This window comes from Anser brachyrhynchus, assembly GCF_964034855.1.
Source record: "Anser brachyrhynchus genome assembly, chromosome: 1".
NCBI classification, from domain to species: Eukaryota; Metazoa; Chordata; class Aves; order Anseriformes; family Anatidae; genus Anser; species Anser brachyrhynchus.
The window spans coordinates 61,055,637-61,074,643 of record NC_137694.1 but is presented as its reverse complement, the minus strand read 5'-3'; the positions used below and the strand labels follow the sequence as shown (position 1 = coordinate 61,074,643).

Genomic DNA, 19,007 nt, shown 5'->3' with positions numbered 1-19,007 from the left:
AATGGACTCATACATGCTGCATAAAGGCCATCCCCTCTGTGATGGGGCCTGGCTTTTCTAGAGGTGCCCATGGAGCTCATCCAGGGCTGGGATCCACTGGGTCCACCTGGGAACCTTGCCTGCTCCTCCTGTGGAGTGGTTACCCCTGTACCTCTTTGCCCCAACTCTGAGGTACATGCCCTGTCCCAACAGCAGTGTCTACATGGGTTGTCTGCTCTGGTGCTTTTCTTATTCTAGACACTCCAGGGATAATGAACATCAATGGTAACAAATAAAAGCAGATGATATAGAGTGAAGATCGTTTATGACCTACTTTTCCTGCAGCACATAGAGTTTAGTACATGAACTAATCTTTCTCTGTGTGGTTTGGTTTCTTCTCCAGTACTTCTCTAGCATACCTTCTCCTGCAGCAGGAAACTGGAGTGCCTGGATGTGGGAGGGAGGGAAAGTAGCCTTCTGCAGATGAGGACATGGGCTGCCAGATTTACAAGCTGCTAAAATAGTTTAGCAAAATGCTCTGAGATTCATGCTGTAGGGTTAGTCTTTCTTACACTGGTGTCCATGCTTTTCCCCTTTTGTTACAGAAAGCTGAGAACAAGATTGAAGGAAATGCCCAGGCTTCAGCCTGGCTCCTTCTGCCTTATTCCTACCTATTTCCTGGACCTGACAGTGCTCTGCAATCTCAAAGCACGGTAGAAAGTGGTATTTAACAAAGGCAACAACTTCCTCCTTTAAAACTCAGTTTACTATTAAGAATTGTCTTGGCCAGAAGTTAATACAAAAGACCGTAAGAACTTCTAAGGGAACAGAAATTTTCTTGGTTGAGACAGCTTGTGGAATAGGAAAGATTAAGGGATTTTTGTCTTCAGGAGTTGAGGCTCTTGCGAAGTACCTACAATGGTGCTAGCTCCAGAATGGCTATAATCACGCAACACTATTCAATGCCATCCTTACGTAGCAGCTCAAATGTAGAGCCAGAGACTGGCCTGTGCTTCATTGAGGCTGCTGAGCTGAGGCAGAGGGGATATGAACATGCTTATATTGTGTTAGGGCCTGAACTAGTTGTATGGGTACCAGCAAATACACTGGTCGGAGTAAAATAGGCTTCACTCCATGCAGTAATGGATATTTATATTTATTTGCACATGCTCTTAAAATCCAGTTAGTTCCCTATTTCTAAATTTCACTTGAGCTGTGAAACAAAACAACACTGCTTTACATCTACTGAGGCAAAAATTCTCATTTCAAATTCAGTGGTGAATGTGGCATTGAATGAAGATGGTTTGGCTTGCTTGAGTGAGCCTGTTTTCAAGAGAAATCTTCAATTTTATCAGTTGTCAATTCTGAAACTTAAATGCTCATGGAGCTAAAGTCTCTTAAGCCAAAACCCTAGACTCATCGGCTTAAATAGACGTGCTCTTCAGTAGCAATAACAAACTGACAAGACAACAAAAGGTAAATTTCATGTCTTTAATGCTGATTTGAACAGTCTCCCATAAAACCAAAGCACCAAACATTGGGTCTCTTTCAACCAAGTGTAATGACGCTGAGTTAGGAACCTGCCTGGACACACTTTCTTTTCAGTATTCATCATTGAAGGGGTACTCTGGATGGTCACGCCACCTGTGGAGAGGTCAGATTGAACAAGTAAGCTTCTCAGGTGAAGCAGGTTATCTTGTCACTGAGGCAGTTGTGCTGTGTCAAGCAAAATTCTTCTCTTTCCTGAAGAATATAGGCAGCCTTCATGGAAGGCTATTCTGCTGATTCAGATGCTATTTGCTCTGAATAATCTTCCCTGCAGGAAGTAAACCCATGCAGTTATGGAGAGGACAGTGAAGGACCATTTTTTTTGGGTCTACAGATCATGTGCCTTAAGTACAGATGGGGCAAGAAACAACAAGAGTTTGGAGGTTAGTCATTCTTCCTCTATTTGTGGATTTAACTCATGTTACTGGAAGCATTGTAGGGAAGGGGTAAGTTCCCATTATGTGCATGTTGTGGAATGGGAGTTCCACAAGAAGAAGAATTTGTTCAAATGTCCAGAAATACCCTCAGATAAAAAGGCTATAGTTAGAGTGAAGGTGGAGACACCAGACTGTACTGCTTTGGCTTTTACATGTAGAACTGGCACAAACAGGTCTGGGTCTCGTTGGTCCTTTCTCCAAGTGGCTGCTGTATCCAGCTAAAACCCACTAGCTCAGCCAAGGTGTAGATGTGCTGCCAGGTTAATAGCACCAGTGACATACAGCTTACAAAGAAGCTTTGGGGTGACACAATTCAGGAAAGAAAGGGATGTTCATAGCTGCATGCTATCAAAGGCAGACATGCTTCAGGCTCTGGTTTTAAAAACTCAAGGAAGATGCATGATTCAGGAGCAGTATAAAAGGCAAGAGGCAAATTCCCAGAGTAAACTGCAGGTGAAAAATAGCACTTGTTGTCCATTAATGGCAGAGTGTTGATTATATGTGGGTTTTGTTGTGTGGGGTGTGTGTGGTTTTTTTTTTTTTTTTTTTTTTGAGAAGATGGTGCTAAACCACAAGCCCTGGCTTGACAAACATTTTCCATTAGCAAAACCAAGAATTTCTGAAGAACTCTCTCAGGTGCACCATGGCAGCTGGCTGCCTTGCCTTACAGCAGAGCACAACAAATACTGGCATTTATCCCAGCTGTGAATTGTTCCAGTTTGGGAAGGATACATTTCACAATATTGAAGCTAACTGACTGGAATACATCAAACATTTTGAATTGGTTGTGTCAAAACATTTCGTTCTGATATTCAGCCAAGCTCAAGTGTTTACACATTAACAGATTGAGATGGTTCAAAAAAAAAAGCCACAACACTTTGGCATGTTTGGTTTTGGTATAATTTGACAATCTCTAAGCCATCAGTGTCACAATCTCTACTTTCTATCTATGGAGCATGCTTTCTAATCAGATCACACATGTTCAAAGGTCTGAGTCCTCTTGTGTACCAAAATGATTCACTCAAAGGAGATAATGTAGTTTGGAATAAATGGTAAAGAAGAATGTTCATAGCGGAGACTTGGAGTACAAGATAAATCCAACAGACAGATTACTGTAAAACTTGCCAGCACAGTATTTTTAGATTTCCCAAAAGGAGAAGAAACCATTTCAGACGGAGTTCTTGAAAAAATATGAGTACTCCAGAAAAATAACAATTTTCTGCTCAGAAGTTTAACTTGTTAGCTCATTCCAATTAATACAATATTATGTTTCTATGGACTTATATCATCAGAACAACAAATTTGGATGTTGTACCCACAACAAATGATAACTGGAATAACCACAGGGAATCTGGATTTTTCCATTCCTTGGCATTTGCATTGCAGCAGTGGAAGGTTTTCGACAAAGTTGGTTAACCAGAAGTCTTTCTGTATGATGGTTTAACCTTTCATATACCTGTCGTTGCATAGAATAATAAATCTCTCTAGACTAGTAAGTCATGTGTTGCAGTGCCAACTCCAGACACTTCAGTGCAAGAACACACTTGTAGGTAGATATGGGTTTACTTGCTCCTTACATGTCAAGATCATTTTTCCAAGAAGTTATTTTTTTAAGTTGAGGCCAGACTGTATTTAAGCATTTTCCCCAAACATGGCACTTCTGTAATAAACGGAGCTGTCAATGTCCATCCCATACATCCTGCTTTCCTTGTCCTTAGTGGCCTTTTATGACTGAATTTAGTCAAATAAAACAAAACAGTTCATTTATTAGTTTTGGATTAGTAGCCTAGAAAGTTCTCCTGTGGGCATTTACATTCTTTAATTTTGCTTCCGGAAAAGGCTCTTGCATTTGCACCAAGGTTACTTTTCATGTATATCCTCGCTAACAAAGTTTAAATGGTGCTATAGCTCAATTTGGCTATGAAAAAACAATTTCCAATACCAAAACACACGTAAGAATCTGCTAGGCCTTTTGTGAGAAGCCTTCTGGAACTGAGTGCTGCTAAATGATGGAAGGCTGTTTTAAGAAACTAAAGCTTCAGAGCACTTTGCTGAGCTTAAATGTGAAAGGTGAACTCCATTATGATGCTTTTAACTTGGTTCATATTTCCTATCGTATTTATTCAGCACAGTAAGTGGTTTATTTGTTCCTTTGCAAAATTCCCCCTATCTTTTGAGTGTTAGTCGTCATTTTAGAGTGCTATTGATGCTGCTGTCCTGCTTTTCATTATCATTAGTGCTTGAGCACACCACAGTTTGGCAAGATGCAGATAATCCAAGGTAACAAGAGAAATGCATGGAAATGAATCCCTTTGGCTACACACTGAGTGCCCTGAAAAGGGGAAAGCATAGAGTTTGGCCATAAACTGTAGATGCTCTTGAATCGAAGGAAAAACAAATGGCCTCATTCTCCAGAAGAGATGTTGGGTCAGCCTGAGCCTTCTTGGGTAGTGCAGCCTTCAGGTGAAGAAAAACTATGTTGGGTTTCAAGCTTTAGATCCCAAGCAGCAAGAGACCAAGCCTTGTTAATTCTCAGAAAAGATCAATGAGGAACCGGTCTAGCAGTCATACAAGCTGCGTGGCTTTCTGCTTTCCATATAAGAAGGTAGAACTCAACATGGCAGCAGGCAAGGGAGGTTGCTGAAGAAGTTGGCCTCAGGGAAGGCCAAAACAATTTCTGATTGTCTGTGGTTTTAAGAGGATGTTGGTTGGGCAAATTATGTTCTGACCAAGCCCTGTTAAGGGAGATGGAGCAGAGCTCACCTTAAACTAGTCCTGTGGTTTCTTATAGCATTGCTCTTAATTATTATTCTTCTGCATGTCATTTTAGGACAAATTGCCTCTGAAAATACTAGGGTTGAAATCCATAAGCAGTAGCACTTGAGCAACAACATGACTTGCTAAGCACTGAGAGAGAAGGTGTGAAGGAGGGGAAAGACAAGAAAGTGTTCCTATTTGAATTTAAGCTCTGCTATCCACACTGGTGTTTGGACAGGGGTAGCAGTACAGCTTGTGACTGGCTGAGACAGCCATCACTACATATAGTGGAAGGTGCTTAAGGAGGTGGTGCAGAGGTGGAGTAGCCAGATACAGTCATCTACTAGGTGAGCATTTGACACCTGAGTTGTAAGCACGTGTTGCACACTTCTTTGCAAATGGCCAAGGGGTCTATTTGGGCTGCATTAAATAGCTCCTATATCAAAGTTTTACTTTAATATTAATTTCTGTGTAGACAACCTTATTTTAAAAGTGAGTTTAAAAAAAAATCTCTGAAAACACAAGAGTGTTCTGGGAGGATATAGGATTCCTCCTGGACTTACATTAAAAGTTCCACGTAACGAACATTTTTGTTCAGTGCTGCAATTTCCTTCATCTCTTCATCGGTGAGGGAGAAGTCAAAGATCTAATGGAAGGAGAAGTTAGGAGTAAGTTAGCAGTTCTTGTCACAGGCAATATTAATATATTCCATATTTCAGAAGTCCAGAAAAAATCCTCCCCTTCCTTCCCCCCCCGCACACTTCCCTCTCCCCCAAATCTATACTTGCTTGTGTTTATAGGGAAGTCTTGAGGACATGAATAAGTTCAGTAACATTCAGTTACACAATCTTCCACGAAGAGAAAGGCAGTCTGGTAAGTACCAGGCCATTGGCTTTAGAAGTAATACATTGGCAGGGAAAGTGTATAGCAGTGGGGGTACTGAGTGCTGCAAGGGATACAGGTAAAAATGCTTCATCTTATTTAGGGTGGTGGTGGTCAAGCCATCTGCTTTCTGGTGGAGTGGTTATGAGCATTCCTGGCACACCCATATGCAGCACCTTCCCTTCCCCAACAAACTGGGGCACAAGATGGGGCAGAAAAAATCAGTCAACCCTGAACACCTACTTCCAGCAATGTTGGTCTGCTGACCTACCAAATTACTTCATCTCCATCGTGCTGTTCAGTGCAGCAATGGGTACTCTGGGGAACACCTCTGCCTGGAACTTTAGCCATTTCAAAGGATTAGAAGACACCAAAATTTCTTTTCTATTCTGCTCTGTTATTGTCATATCTTAGTACCATGAAATGATGGGGAGAAAAATAATCGAACGTGGCAAAGCTTGGCATTGGTCAAGCTTTGTGTCTCTGGGAAAAAAAATATGAAAACTGCCTTCCTCAGGAGCCAAGACAATGCAAATGGATTCATGTGTGCACCATTAGAGTGCAAATGTACCTGGAAATTCTCTCTGATGCGTTGCGGATTGAAGCTTTTTGGGATGACCACCACCCCTCGCTGGATGCTGAAACGCAAAGCAACCTGTGCAGCTGTCTTGTTGTACTTTTTGCCAATGGCATTCAGCACAGGATCCTTCAGTAAAGGAGGGGAGGACACGTTTACCCTGGAAGAGAATTGGGAAAAGAAAAGAAAAAAAAATCTCCCTATTTTTAATGTCAAAACATACAGGACCTACTCATTCATGGACAGAACATTGTAGCTTTTTGGCAAATAGTGTGAAGGACAGTAGAGACGCTTTGACACTTACGATGGAGGACTGTCAAAGACAACTTCCTATGTGATGTCCTAACATTGACTTAGTTTCTACTTCCTCAGCATTCCCAACTACAGACATTTGCTTTCTGGCAGAGGAGACCTCCCACACAGACCACCTGGCACTTCTTGATGACAGCATGCAGCAGGAGTGTTGCAAGTTTACATTCACAACTGCAATATTTAGACACTCAAGTTCAAAACTACTGTGAAAAGTGGGGACATGCATTTCACACAAATTAAGCAGTGGAGATCTATTATTCTTTTTCTGGACAACGACCCTGCTATTTGAGGGTAGCAGGGGACTTACCATGTTTCATCCCTTGAGGTTCCCAGTGGGCTGTACCCAACAATAACAATGTCATGTTGTCTGCAAAATTCTAAGAGTTTGGGTTGAGTGAAATAGGGATGGCATTCAACCTACAAGAATAAGACAGAAAGAATGATTAATTAATAGGGCCAGATACAGAACCAAATGGTGTCCCAATATTTGCAAGCATTGCAGACTAGGGATGACTTCTCAGCTTTCAGGAAAGGATATATATTAAGTTAAGGAACAGGGAAATTCAGTCTGTGATTACAGTTCTAATGGTACACTGCTGGTTGGTGATGGATTTTTATTTATGTATTTATTTATTAGTGGGCAGCAGATCAATGTCTATGATTACAGTTTGGCTGCAGGGCATTTGTATTGGTCCCAGTGGAAAGGTGGCAATAAGTGGGGAGATGGAGGTGAGGGAGGCTGACTAGAGATTTAGGCTGAGAAGGCAACTCATCTCTTGTGGGCCAGATAATTGTTTCTCTGCCTTTTGCATTCAAGACGACTTCAACATGTCTTTTTTAGGGGAAGTGTTGGCATGAGCTGTCCCAGGCAGAAAGGTGAGGGGGAATATGTAAAAGGTGAGATCTCGACAACAATTATGACCTTGTTATGAGTTCTGCCCTCCCACACTGCAAATACTGTGCCTCATTCCCTTACAGGCAGGGATTTTCTGGCTATGTTTTCGGTCTCTGGGAAAGGGATGGTCTACAAGATGATGGAGCTACCTCTGTTTGTATACAGTTTGAAGCTATCTGGCACACCTACACTTGCCGGCCAGCTGCCCTAAGCTGGGCTTAATCTTTTGTCCAATTTCCCTTGACCCCATAAGGCAGCAGCAGTGCACAGTGTAGTCCTAGGGGCACTCCACGAAATGCAGTTGCGTTTTGTACCCACTGGGAATGTTAGTACCAGTGAAGGGTGCCGGAATCTCCTCTCTCAGGCTGCCCTGCTGTGCAGGCCAAAGGCAGAAATGAGGGCTATGGCCAGCCTCCGTGCCCTGTCCCATGCCAATCCCAGCCCTTCAGGCCACGCGCGGAGGGTGAGAAGTTGGGCCTGGATGGTTTCTGGCCTCTTCTCTGATACCGCTAACGTGGATGTTCGTCTGTGCCAGATGAGTCAGAAGAGTTTCCCAGTGACTTCTAGGAAATGTAGTGAGCTGCCAAATGCCAGTCAAAGATACTGGGCGATTGGATGGGTCATTGCTGCCTGCCACCATCTCTGAGCCTAGCTACCGTGATTTAACACAGATATCCCTATCAACCTTGTGGGCTTGTTCAGCTCCAGTTGGTCGCTTATCTGTGTTTTCCCCTTTATTTATTTATTTTTTTTCTCCAACTCTTACTGGAACTCTTATGGGAAAGGCAGAAGAGATGAAGTATGGGAAATTTAGGAGTTACTTCTAATGGCTGTAAATCTCAGGAAGCTCAGAGTGACTCAATCTCTGATACTTAGGGTTGTTTAGGTGTGGTGTCAGCTGACGTAGATGTGGCTTCATTGAGGACTGGTTAGCCCTGAATGATTTATCTTGTGAACTTTTTGGGTGTGAGGTAAGGTACATGGCAGAGATTTAAAATCTGCCCTGATTCAGCATTCAACCTTGTTAAGGAGCTTGGCACAGAGATGTGTTTTATAGTCCTGGAGCAGAAACTGAGCGATCGTTCCAGCACCTTCAAGTGTTTATCTTTAGCTTAGATAGGATGAGCAGTATTTGAAGCTAGAAATATGTGACAGTATAGAGGGCAGCAGCTATGGCAAAGCATGTATCACCCTTCTGCACGTGGCATCTTGGGCCATGTCTTGCCTCCGTGTTCCCTGCTGGGCAGCGATGCTGGGGCGGGCACTGCCCTCGGTTTGTGGTCATACCTGGTTGCTGACGGGTTTGTGCTTGAGTCCTGGTTTGTTCAGGATCATCTCCAGCTGTCTGCGGTTGAAATTGGATACTCCAATAGACTTTGCCAAGCCTGCATCTTTGCATGCTTCCATAGCCTGCAAAGACAACAAAGACTGGTTGGATTACCAAACGTTGGCTTCGCTCCTTGCAGCACGTGCTTTAGAGAAGTGGAAGCCAGTCAGTTCTTGAGGCTGCTGGAAAACCCTTGCAGCAGCAGAGCTAGCAGCTCTTTTACCACAAGGGATGGTGCTATCCCGCTATTTAAACTCCATTAGGTCCACTTTCCAGACCAAACACTGATGTTTTCCTCTAAGGGTAGAATTTGGAAAGCAGACAGGTTAATTTGATGTATAGATATTTGCATCAGATGTTTGCTTTCAGAGAGCTTTGCTTAGTTTGTGCTGCTTTAGCACTGTCTCAAAGCTGGAGAAGGGAGAGGGAACAAAACATATTTGTTTCCTGATCAGTCATTTTATGAGAATCTTTCATATAAAGTCCTGTGTAATCACTCGAATACTTAGCAAGGCACATCACAAAACCAGCACAGAAACCTTGGTACAATACAAAGTAGGAGAAAAATTTGAGAGCAATTCAAAAAAATCCTAGAAGCTGAGAAAGTCTTATTAATGCTGGATATGAACATGTGCTCCAGTCTTCTTCATTAAGCTTCATCTGCTAAGTCTTTCTAAGGAAAAAGAGGGCCCTTTTCTGTGGTCTTCCCCTTTGCTCCCAGAAACTCTGCACACAGAGCTTCAAAGCAGTTCAGACCCCCAGAGGAGCTGGGTGCCCCCCCCGCTGGCTTTGTTCTTCCTTTCATGTCTCACAGGAGCTGAAAGCAGGGAGGTAAGAGGCACCAGGTATTTGGTGACCTCTAGTTGGCCTCATATGCTTTGTATCACCCAGTGACAAGTCAGCAAATCTCATCTGGAGCCACTTTTGCTTGCTGGCACCATACTGAAATAGTGAAATTACGTGGACTGAGTTTAGCCAGGTTTATTTAGATTGATGGTATTCTTTCCAGACAGTCACCACTAGCTATTTTTCTCAGCTCTTTAACTGAAAAGAGAGACCTACTACAGGATATCCTTCAAGATAAAGCACCAGCCTGAAGTGTTCAGACAGCTGTTGCTTTGAGCAACTAGCTTGTGAACCAGAGGAATGAATTGCATGAGCCCAAGATAAGGGAAACATAAACAGCTAATGTGGAAGTCCTCAGCCCTATGAGACCCTGCCTGGATGTCTCAGCTGCCAGGAGAAACCCTGGCCTGCCCTGGGCTCTTGGCCACTCTGAACTTTTACTCAGAATTTCTCCCGCTCTCCACCTTCATCTACTAGACCTGGAATAGAGCTTGACTCTCTCTCTCTCTCTCTCTCTCTCTCTCTCTCTCTCTCTCTCTCTCTGTATTTTTAATGATTAGCTTTAGGGCAAATTCTGTTTTACCTTGAAGGTGAAAAACTTCCTTTTTTGAGGAGGATCAAGTCACTTCCTCTTTCGGGGCTGCAACTTTTTGCTGCTATAAGGGTCTGATAAAAAGGAGAGACTGGAAAAAAACAAAACCCTACAGATATGAATATTTGTTACAAAAACTAGCAAATGTGTATTCTCTGAAATGAGGAATGTAGACATCAGTTATCTTAATAGTGTTTTGTTTTGTTATAAAAATAATTAAGTGATGGCAAGAAGCAATATCTCTAGAGACAGAAGTCAAATTTATCCATGGAGCTAGTAGAATCTGATCCATTTGCCCTGTCAATATGCCTCAAACTTGTTTATGAAGGCTACAAGCAGGACTGAAAATGAGGATCTGTTTTTATTTTTATTTTTTTATTTTTTTTTAGCATATATGGAAGTTGTGTTTGCTTACCTCCCAAGTGGCACATAAGTCTGTCTCATGGTAGATAAATTTTCCATTTTCATCTTTTGGGTAGAGTGCATCTCCAGGCTGAAAAGTAAAACCACATTTTTTTTCCTATTTTTTTTTTAAAGAAAAAAAAAGAAAAAAGGAAGGGGAGTGGAGAACTCTTGCACCTCAGAACAAAGATTTTTCCAGTCTTGGTGTTTCTATTAGCAAACAAACAAAAAAAGCTTTTGATTTTTTTTTTTTTTTCTGAAACACTCAGAGTTCAACAGGTCATTCATGCTGGGCTTACCACATCCTCCGGTGCACTATAGTCCTTGGATACCCTTCTGAACTGTTACATGAGTGCATACTCAGGAGTTCCAGGATGGCTTTACTTTTCAATAAACTTTTGACCCTTATGGTATGGCAACCAAAGGGGCTCATCTGCTTCCAAGAGCTGGGTTAGAGTGCCAACCTGTATTCTTTTCCCCTTCTTTCCTTCCCTCCTTTCTTCCCAGCCTTCCTCTGCCCTTTTTTTGTCCCGGGCACCTGAGAAGAGTACCTCAGTGTAGCTCCAGCTGGAGGGACCATTTCCAAGAGTTACATACTACTATTAGAGGTCTAAATGCACAGCCGTAGTGCAGGTCGTGAACCTTCTAAGTGTATTGTCTACCTTTCTTGGGGCACTAGGAACTCCTCCTTCCTATCTCTATACTCTACAAACAAGACTTCAGAGATGAGTTATGAGCTGATATCTCACAAGCACAGCTTTCTTTTATTTGCCAACTGTTTCACTGCTATTGCAGACAATGCATTAACACCTCCTTCCCTTTTGTCTGATTGTGATTTCACTTTTTTTCATAAAAGCCCCTCAGTGTTGTTTGACATTTGATCTGACTGCAAGCTGCTACATTTCAAAGGACCGGGTACAAGATGTTGACATGTTAATTCCTTGTGAACATGCAGCTGTGACTAATATGATCAGTAACTGGCGCCTCTCAATTCTCGAGTTCAAAATCAAGGCATTTCATGGGAAAAATGAGCCTAGGGAAAACACGGCCTCAGATTTCAGACCCCAAGGTCTAAGTTGCGAGCATAAGCCCGTCTCCTTCATATGTACTGGCTTTCCTCAATGAATTCCACAAAGACAACTTGTTGCCTTTGTTTCTGTGTCTTGCTGGGAGGAAAAAAAAAAAAAAAAAACTTGACTAGAAGGAGGCAGATGGTTATTAGATACATTTTTGTACTAGAAGTCAAACTATTTGCCATCATACTTTGAGGTGGGGAAATCCTCTTTACAAAACCACCCTCTGGTATTTTGGAACAAACCATTCATCCCTAGGATATCCCAACAGGCTGTCCAAGGACTGTGAGCTCAGTGCATGCAAGCATAGCAGATCAATGGCTCTGAATTCAACACTTTTTACTCAGTTCCATTTCTAATTTTTTTAATTCTGTTCAATGTTACTTTTTATAGTAGCCAATATTCAGCATCTACACTAGCTAATTTATCATTGCCCAATGTCTTCCTCTATTTCTAGCCCTTGTGTTCTAAAAAGCCAGCTAAGTCAGGATGAAAGTGGCTTGAGGATGAACTTCTCTTGACTGAGTTTAGGAGTTCCACAAGGATAAATCCTTCCTTCTACCTCCAGGGAACTGTACAAGATGTTGAAGTATGGTTGTCTCTGCTTGATAGTCTCTAGGCCGTACCTTCTCTGCCAAGCTACGCTTTTTTTTTAGTGCAAGGAAGTTTCTGAATGAAAGACCTGGGTGCAGATGGATAAAGAGGGATAAAGACAGTGTTTTGATGGTGATGGGATGGTGGTTACTAGGTCTTTAAAAAGGTCTCTCAGAAGTTTGTCATGTTTCTCAGCTTGGGTTCTTACGGACTATACATCACCAGTCATTCCCACAAATGCTCTCATCTTCTCTTGCAATTGTCATGGAGATGGCCACACATATTAGACTGAGCATGGTTTAATCGGCACTATTGGCGGTAGGTGGATGGTTGGACTAGATGATCTTAGAAGTCTTTTCCAACCTTTATGATTCTATGATAAGGTGGCTTCATACCACGTTGCTGTGTGAGAGCACAAACAGTTGGGACAACACTGTACAGCCACTGCTGCTGTGCAGGGTTCTGATCATATCGCATCATATTCCAAGTCTGGGGGCACTCCAAAAGCTACCAGACAATTTACTTGCATATTTAAAGCACAGCAGCTGGTAATCACTGAGAAGAAAAACCTTCTCCCATGATAATGATTTCCTCACCAACACAGATGTAGGGGGACAGGTCTGCATGTCCCATTGCTGTCACACACTGTTCTTTCACATAGGGGCTTTCTCAAGAGAGCAGTGTAACAACTTGTAAATGCCTATTGCATAAACAGAAAGCAATAGGAAGGAATTAATGCCACCCCAGATACCAGCATTCCTGATCCACTCAGATCATGGCGGGGCTTTCCTCTGAGTGGTGCTCCCAGGAAGCAGATGCCTTTCAGTCTGCCTAAAAGCCCCTTTGAGAACTTGCACCACTGGGCTGTGCAGAGGCATGTTTCCTTCTGGCTCCAGAGTGGGACTGTGAGCTTTGGCTCAAGTTATTCACTGATTTCAAGCAGAAAGTAGTTTTATTAGGAGTCTTTTTGTGGAGAGAGCAAAGTGCCAGCTTTTGCAGAGTAGGAGTTTGTTAGTGTGCTGTACCTGCACACTCCTCACCAAAGGCAAGCACTGTATGTGGGATGGGTGTATTTGGGAGGGAGGGAGCAAAAAAAAAAAGGAAACCTTTGGCACAGAAAAATGTATACTTTTCAGGCAGAAGGTGACTTCTTTTTTTTTTCCCTCTCAAGGGGGACATGAATGAGTCTCCAGGACTTCTACTCTTTTAACAAGCCAGCTTGTTGATACAAGCCTCAGGGAGTCAGATGTACATTGCTTTAAAGCCAGCTGTCTATATCTTTATATTGTGAGACAATGACCTTCACTATGTGGGAGAATGAACTAGTAGAGAATACAAACACAAGAAATGGGAAACAGGAAATTGCAAATGGTGGGAATTTTTTAAAAATGCACCCAAAAGGATTCCATACGTGGGACCATATAAATAAAGTTTTAAAATTTAAGCACAGTACTCCTATATAGGTCTTAATGGGATATTGCTGACTAAGGGAAAAAGGAACTGCAGGTCTAAAGTGATTGCTCCATTGGTAAATTGCTTCCTATCTGATGATTTATGGCAGTTTGGTGTCTGTGGTACATCATAATTTTAATAATCAGAGAACTACCTACCTTGTAAAAAAAAAAACAAAATTGCAGCTGACATCTACTGAAGCTGTCTGAGAGGATCCCTACGGTTATGGAGATTAAGATCACAATGATGATTTGCCTATTGTATTTAGTGCTACTGAGGCTTTTCTGTTTTTGAGAGAGATTAATGGAAATCAGTTTGGTGGCTCTTTACACTAACTACTCCCCCCCATCCCGCTTTGCCTCTAGCCCTTTGTTGCTTTGTATGACATGTGCAGCTTCAGCTATGCAGTTCTTCAGCATATGAATTGCTCATTCCCAGTCAGGAGTCCTGTCCTTCCTGTGCTACAGCTGTTAGTAACTATTCTCACACACCTATAAGCCCTTCTTTGTGTGGGTAATGCATAGAAATGTGAGCAGGCAGTGTACATACAACATATCACCAAAATGCTATCTTCAACATGGACTGGAGGCTACAAAGATGATGTTAAATGGATGCCTTGGTTCAAGCCAACCGTGTACTTTTTAGGGCAATTTTTCTTTTTACCTTGAAAGCCATTGGCAGCTCAATAATGTAGAGGTCCACGTAGTCCAGCTGCAGGATTTTCAGGGTTTTCTCCAGCGTGGGACGCACCAGCTCTGGGGGGTGGCAGGTATTCCACAGCTGGGGAGGCAAACACAGGCTCTTTTTGTTGGTGCCAGAGACATAGTGAGCTCCCTTCAACTGATTCCCCCCTCCCACGCACGCTCCTGTCCTTCCCACAAAGCCCAGCATCCATACTGCAAAGCCATTGTGGTCTACATTGCTGCAAGACAAAGAGAAGGCGTCTTATCCTGCCTATTGCCTGAGGGAGTTGTAGAGGTTAAGACAGGAATCCTTGCCCAGGACAGCCTGTGTGCTGACACAGTAAAGCCATTAGATATTTGTTTATTACAAGACAGGTTATTCAGAGTTGAGTATATTGCAAACTCTTGCTCAATGAATTTAGGCAGATTCCTTTTGTTTTACGAGCTTTCCAAGCATATGCTTTCACTGGAAAACTTTGTTCCCACAAGAAATCTGTGGTCAGGTTTATGCTTGAAGGCAGAAGCTCAGATCATGTGAGTTGGCTATTGAATAGCCAGGCACCTGGCACGAAGAGGAGCTGTTGGTTTTCTCCTGTGGTCATGGAGCCTGAGTGACTGCCTGACCTAGGGAAGCTTTAACTTACTCCCCTAGCCTCACTAAAAGTATTTTATTGTTCTGTTGTTGTAACGCAGGTGTGACTAGTTAAAGCACAGCCTTTTCATCCTCCTTAATCACAGCCACTTCCTCGCAGGGCTATGCCCCGAGGTTGTCGCGGGGTATGCTCAGTTGATTGGCGTGCAGTGCTACCTCTAACAGAAACTCTGCTGATGCAAATCTCTTACAAGAATGGAGCCATAGCATGGTAATTAGTAACCAAGAGCCCTTTGTAAACTGTTTGCTGCAGTTAAAATCTACAAAAAGTGGAATTAACACACAATAGAAGGTTAAAAGTGCCATCTGGTTGCACAAAATAAACTAGGCTGTTTTATCCCCGACCCCCTGCCCCATCCCCCTAACACAGAAAACTGACATTTGGAGTCACGTTGAGCTTTTTGACACCTTTAATGGCTGGAAAAAAAAAAAAAAAAGATGTTTAAAAAGATGTGTGTTGATACGGTCATTGTCTAGCCAATTCTGCCACCAGTGCTGACAGCCACAGCATGCCAAGGTGTAGAATGAATCCATTCTTGAGGCATGAAACGCTTGAAATGAGATTATCAGCAGAAGATGGGGATTATAGGCTTCAAAGGACATAGCCTGGGTAAGTTTTGAAGTGTTTTAGATTGTTATTTAACCAGCAAGTAATTACCTGCTCAGTTGTGCCAGCAAAGGCAAGGACACGTTATCTTGAAGCTTAGCTGTACCAAGAGCAGCACGTCTGTCCCTGCCCTGAGCTGACACACCAAAGCAGGCTTTGGCACCTGGAAATTCACAGTGGGCTTTACCCTAGCTGTATGGTGCAAGGTGTGAAGAGTTTATGATCAGTGAAGTATTGGTTACATGGGTTGAGGTGTACTATGGTACAGAGACCAAGGTCCTGCACTCAGAGTTTTAAGCTGTTTTGCTGGATTTCTTGAAAGCCTTTGGTTTGGGTGGTTTTTTGAACATTTGCCAATCTCTGATTTTCATTTCTTATGTAAAATGAGGTGTTCTTTTGAGCTTAAATATAGGTAAGGAAGTGAGTCTGTATACCCTTCATTTTCAGTTTGTTTTGTTACTTTGATTTAGAAATTTAGTAACCAGAGGTATGTTGACAGCTTAGGAGCTGTTTTTCCAAGTGCCCTTCCTAGCTTAGTGAGCTAAGTACTAAGCAGTGAATATCCATCCCTTTAAAAAAAACGGCAGAGGTTCTAAGGAAACAGCCTTTAACAATAGCAAACATTTGTATTACCTTAATACACAGATACCATGGAAACTTAAGTTTCACAACTGTTTTCATGATTTGTACAAGTTATTGTATTATCTACCTAAATAGAACCCATGTAGACGCTTGAGCAGTCAAAGCTGCCAGTTGGCTTTGGCATTTCAGGACACCACATTTCCTGGAAATGTTACTTTTAGTTTAATGAAAGAAATATCCTGGGATGAAAGAGGAGACCAAAAAGGTCTTGCTATATAAGCCAAGAGAGCTGTTGGCAATTGATAGAAAACCTCTAAAATTTCTGGATGCTGAGCTGCTGTGCCTGATCAGCCAGCCAGCAGCAAGAGCCAAGTGCAAGTGCTGATGATTTCAACTGGCAGATGCAGCACGGTTGCACCAACTCACTGTTCCAGTAACACTGCCACTCAGTGGGGCTGTTCCTGTTAGTACCCGCTGATGGACCTTTGGTTTGCATCATCTTTGTTTAAGGGAAGGTCTGTGAATGGCTGATGTATCTATTGGTGGCTTGATACTTGCCTATAGTTTGTGCAATGCTTAAGTGCATAAGGTACACAAAGCTGAAGATATGTGGGCTCCTAAGATAAGGGTCATCCAGTCCCAGTCTTCCTGGGAGGTTCAGAGTGGCTGTGAAAAACTCTAGTGAAACCTGTGAAAATCTGGCTTGTGATGGATTGAGTTGGTTGCTGTATATTTTCCACCTCTGCCCTTGAATATTCTAAAGACTACAGAGATGCTTTAATGAATGTTAATGAGATGCTTAATGTGACCACCTAAAATAAAACCCTCATTTTGTTGAGCAAAACTAGGACACCATAGAAAGATAAATCCATGTGTGTCTTATCTCACAGTCACGAGGAAGGCTGGAACCACAGGCACTGACTATTGCGGTACTACCAATTGCAACCTCGAGACTAGCAGGACCTGCAGTTTAGGGAACAACTGAACTTATAATCAAGAAACAGAAGATGTGGTTTCACAGATGGTTCATTGTTTAAGCAGTGGGGAAAATCACTGTGTGATTAGATCAGACAATTGAACATAGAAAGCCCTAATAAAGTAAGTTTGGAATCAAGATAAAATTTTACCAAGAGATGCACTTTTGCAGATCCTAAAAATTTATATGGAAAAATAAACTGCAGGGGAAGCAGTTGGGAAAGTTAAAGACATAATATTGTTAGTACATCTGGTTCTAAACTTTTGGCACAATTTTGTGTTTTTGATTTGAAATATTACTGGTAATTTGCTGTAATGAAGCTATAAAACAGTTGAAACTAAATATTTCGCCTGACCCAAATCAACTTTTTTGGCTTATGAGAGATTGAGAGATTACCCTGATAAAGGTGGAAAATCTGAGGACTTGAAGCTTTTCTCAAGATGGCAAGGTTGTTACCAGCAGAACTGAGCAGGGAACTAGGAAAAGAGTTGCATACTTTAAAGACTGGAAATTGCTTTACTTGGAAATTGCTCTGTAGCTGCTGAAAATCCACTTGGTCTGCAACTACCCAATCTGAAGTTTAGTTTCCCTGATCATAAAGCTTAACCAAATTGTTCATAGTAAAACAGACCTTTTATCCCATCAGATCTTTCACTCTAGGAACCATGATATTTATTTCCAAGGCTGCTGAGTAGCTTCTCTGGATTACGTCTTATTTGGGAAAGGAGAAAGGGAAAATATGAGGCTGATAGGTCCAAAGTAGTACTGCCGGAAGGGGGATTTGAGGCCATAAACTCCATTAGAAACTGGGCAGAGACCATGAACTTTCTGGGGGTCATCTGATCTTTATTTAGCAACGTGCAGTGAGCTCTCTCTCTTACACCTGCAATCTAGTCATCGTGGTTGTAGCAGCTTCTATCATACACTTTGTCAGGCAAGGGATTTCATTCTTCTAGCAGAGAATCGGCTCTTACAGCTAGGGTTTTAAAGCATTAAGTAGCTCATGCACTACTCCAGGCTTGCTGCTCTAAAGCGGAAGTGTGATGACCTCTTCTCTCCAACTGAGTTGATTCATGATCAGAGAAGTCTTTAATGACAGATGATACAGTAATTAGGGTGTAGCTTGATGAGTAATTTTCTGGCAGCGGTACCAACACAAGCACTTGCTGTTCTCCCGTACACAGACACTGGCATGCACGTGTTTGCTCCCACCCCGTTCATTGTGCAATCTCAAGGCAAACCTGTATGGGGAATTGCTCTAACAGAAAATAACTCATTTGCAAGATTATTGTCCAAGTCTGGCTCAGCGTGTGACTATACAAATGCTTGTGCCAGCACAACACGTGGGACAGTAACAGCCTAGGTAGCAACACTATGTGTAGCAATGGTTGGAACTTGCAAATGCCTACAATACTAGGCAGAATGCACGTTGTGTTGTTCTCACTGCTAACTTAGCATTAAGCTGAGGACAACGGGGATTCTCATGCTTTATAGCAAATCTAGTGCTGATATTGCCGAGGCATTATGGAAATGCTAGGAAAGAAAAACAAAGGACGTTGGGTCTGGAAATGTGCCGGATGTTGAGCACTGGCATTCTTAAGAAAGCCCATTCACAGAAATCCTGGATTTAGTGTAAATAATTTGAGCACAAGTTTCTCACCTTGCCACAGTAAAAAATGTCTTCTCGCTTGATCCTTCCTTCAGCAATCTTCTCCCGGATGGCTTGGCCCACTTCATGCTCATTGAAATAGACAAAAGCACCGTCGATGTGGCGATAACCAGTATCAATGGCAATCTTCACTGACTCCAAACAGGAGCCTTTGGGAGTCTAATG

General features: G+C 42.4%; 1 protein-coding gene and 1 long non-coding RNA gene across 2 annotated transcripts in view; one reads left to right on the top strand and one right to left on the bottom strand.

The window, feature by feature from the left end:
- Positions 1-1,456: 1,456 nt before the first annotated feature.
- The window catches only part of AKR1D1 (aldo-keto reductase family 1 member D1), a 33,756-nt gene continuing 16,205 nt past the window's right edge, over positions 1,457-19,007 (bottom strand). The window contains exons 2-9 of the mRNA XM_080563044.1: positions 18,834-19,001; positions 14,337-14,453; positions 10,568-10,645; positions 8,675-8,797; positions 6,800-6,909; positions 6,175-6,340; positions 5,285-5,367; positions 1,457-1,623 (exon numbers count right to left, since the gene is read on the bottom strand). Of these exons, the coding sequence (XP_080419170.1) occupies positions 1,581-1,623; positions 5,285-5,367; positions 6,175-6,340; positions 6,800-6,909; positions 8,675-8,797; positions 10,568-10,645; positions 14,337-14,453; positions 18,834-19,001 (888 nt within the window). The 3' untranslated portion in view covers positions 1,457-1,580. The remainder of the gene's footprint in view (positions 1,624-5,284; positions 5,368-6,174; positions 6,341-6,799; positions 6,910-8,674; positions 8,798-10,567; positions 10,646-14,336; positions 14,454-18,833; positions 19,002-19,007) is intronic.
- LOC308180822 overlaps positions 15,098-19,007 on the top strand; it is a 48,308-nt gene continuing 44,398 nt past the window's right edge. The window contains exon 1 of the long non-coding RNA XR_013941201.1: positions 15,098-15,618. This is a non-coding gene — a long non-coding RNA (uncharacterized lncRNA). The remainder of the gene's footprint in view (positions 15,619-19,007) is intronic.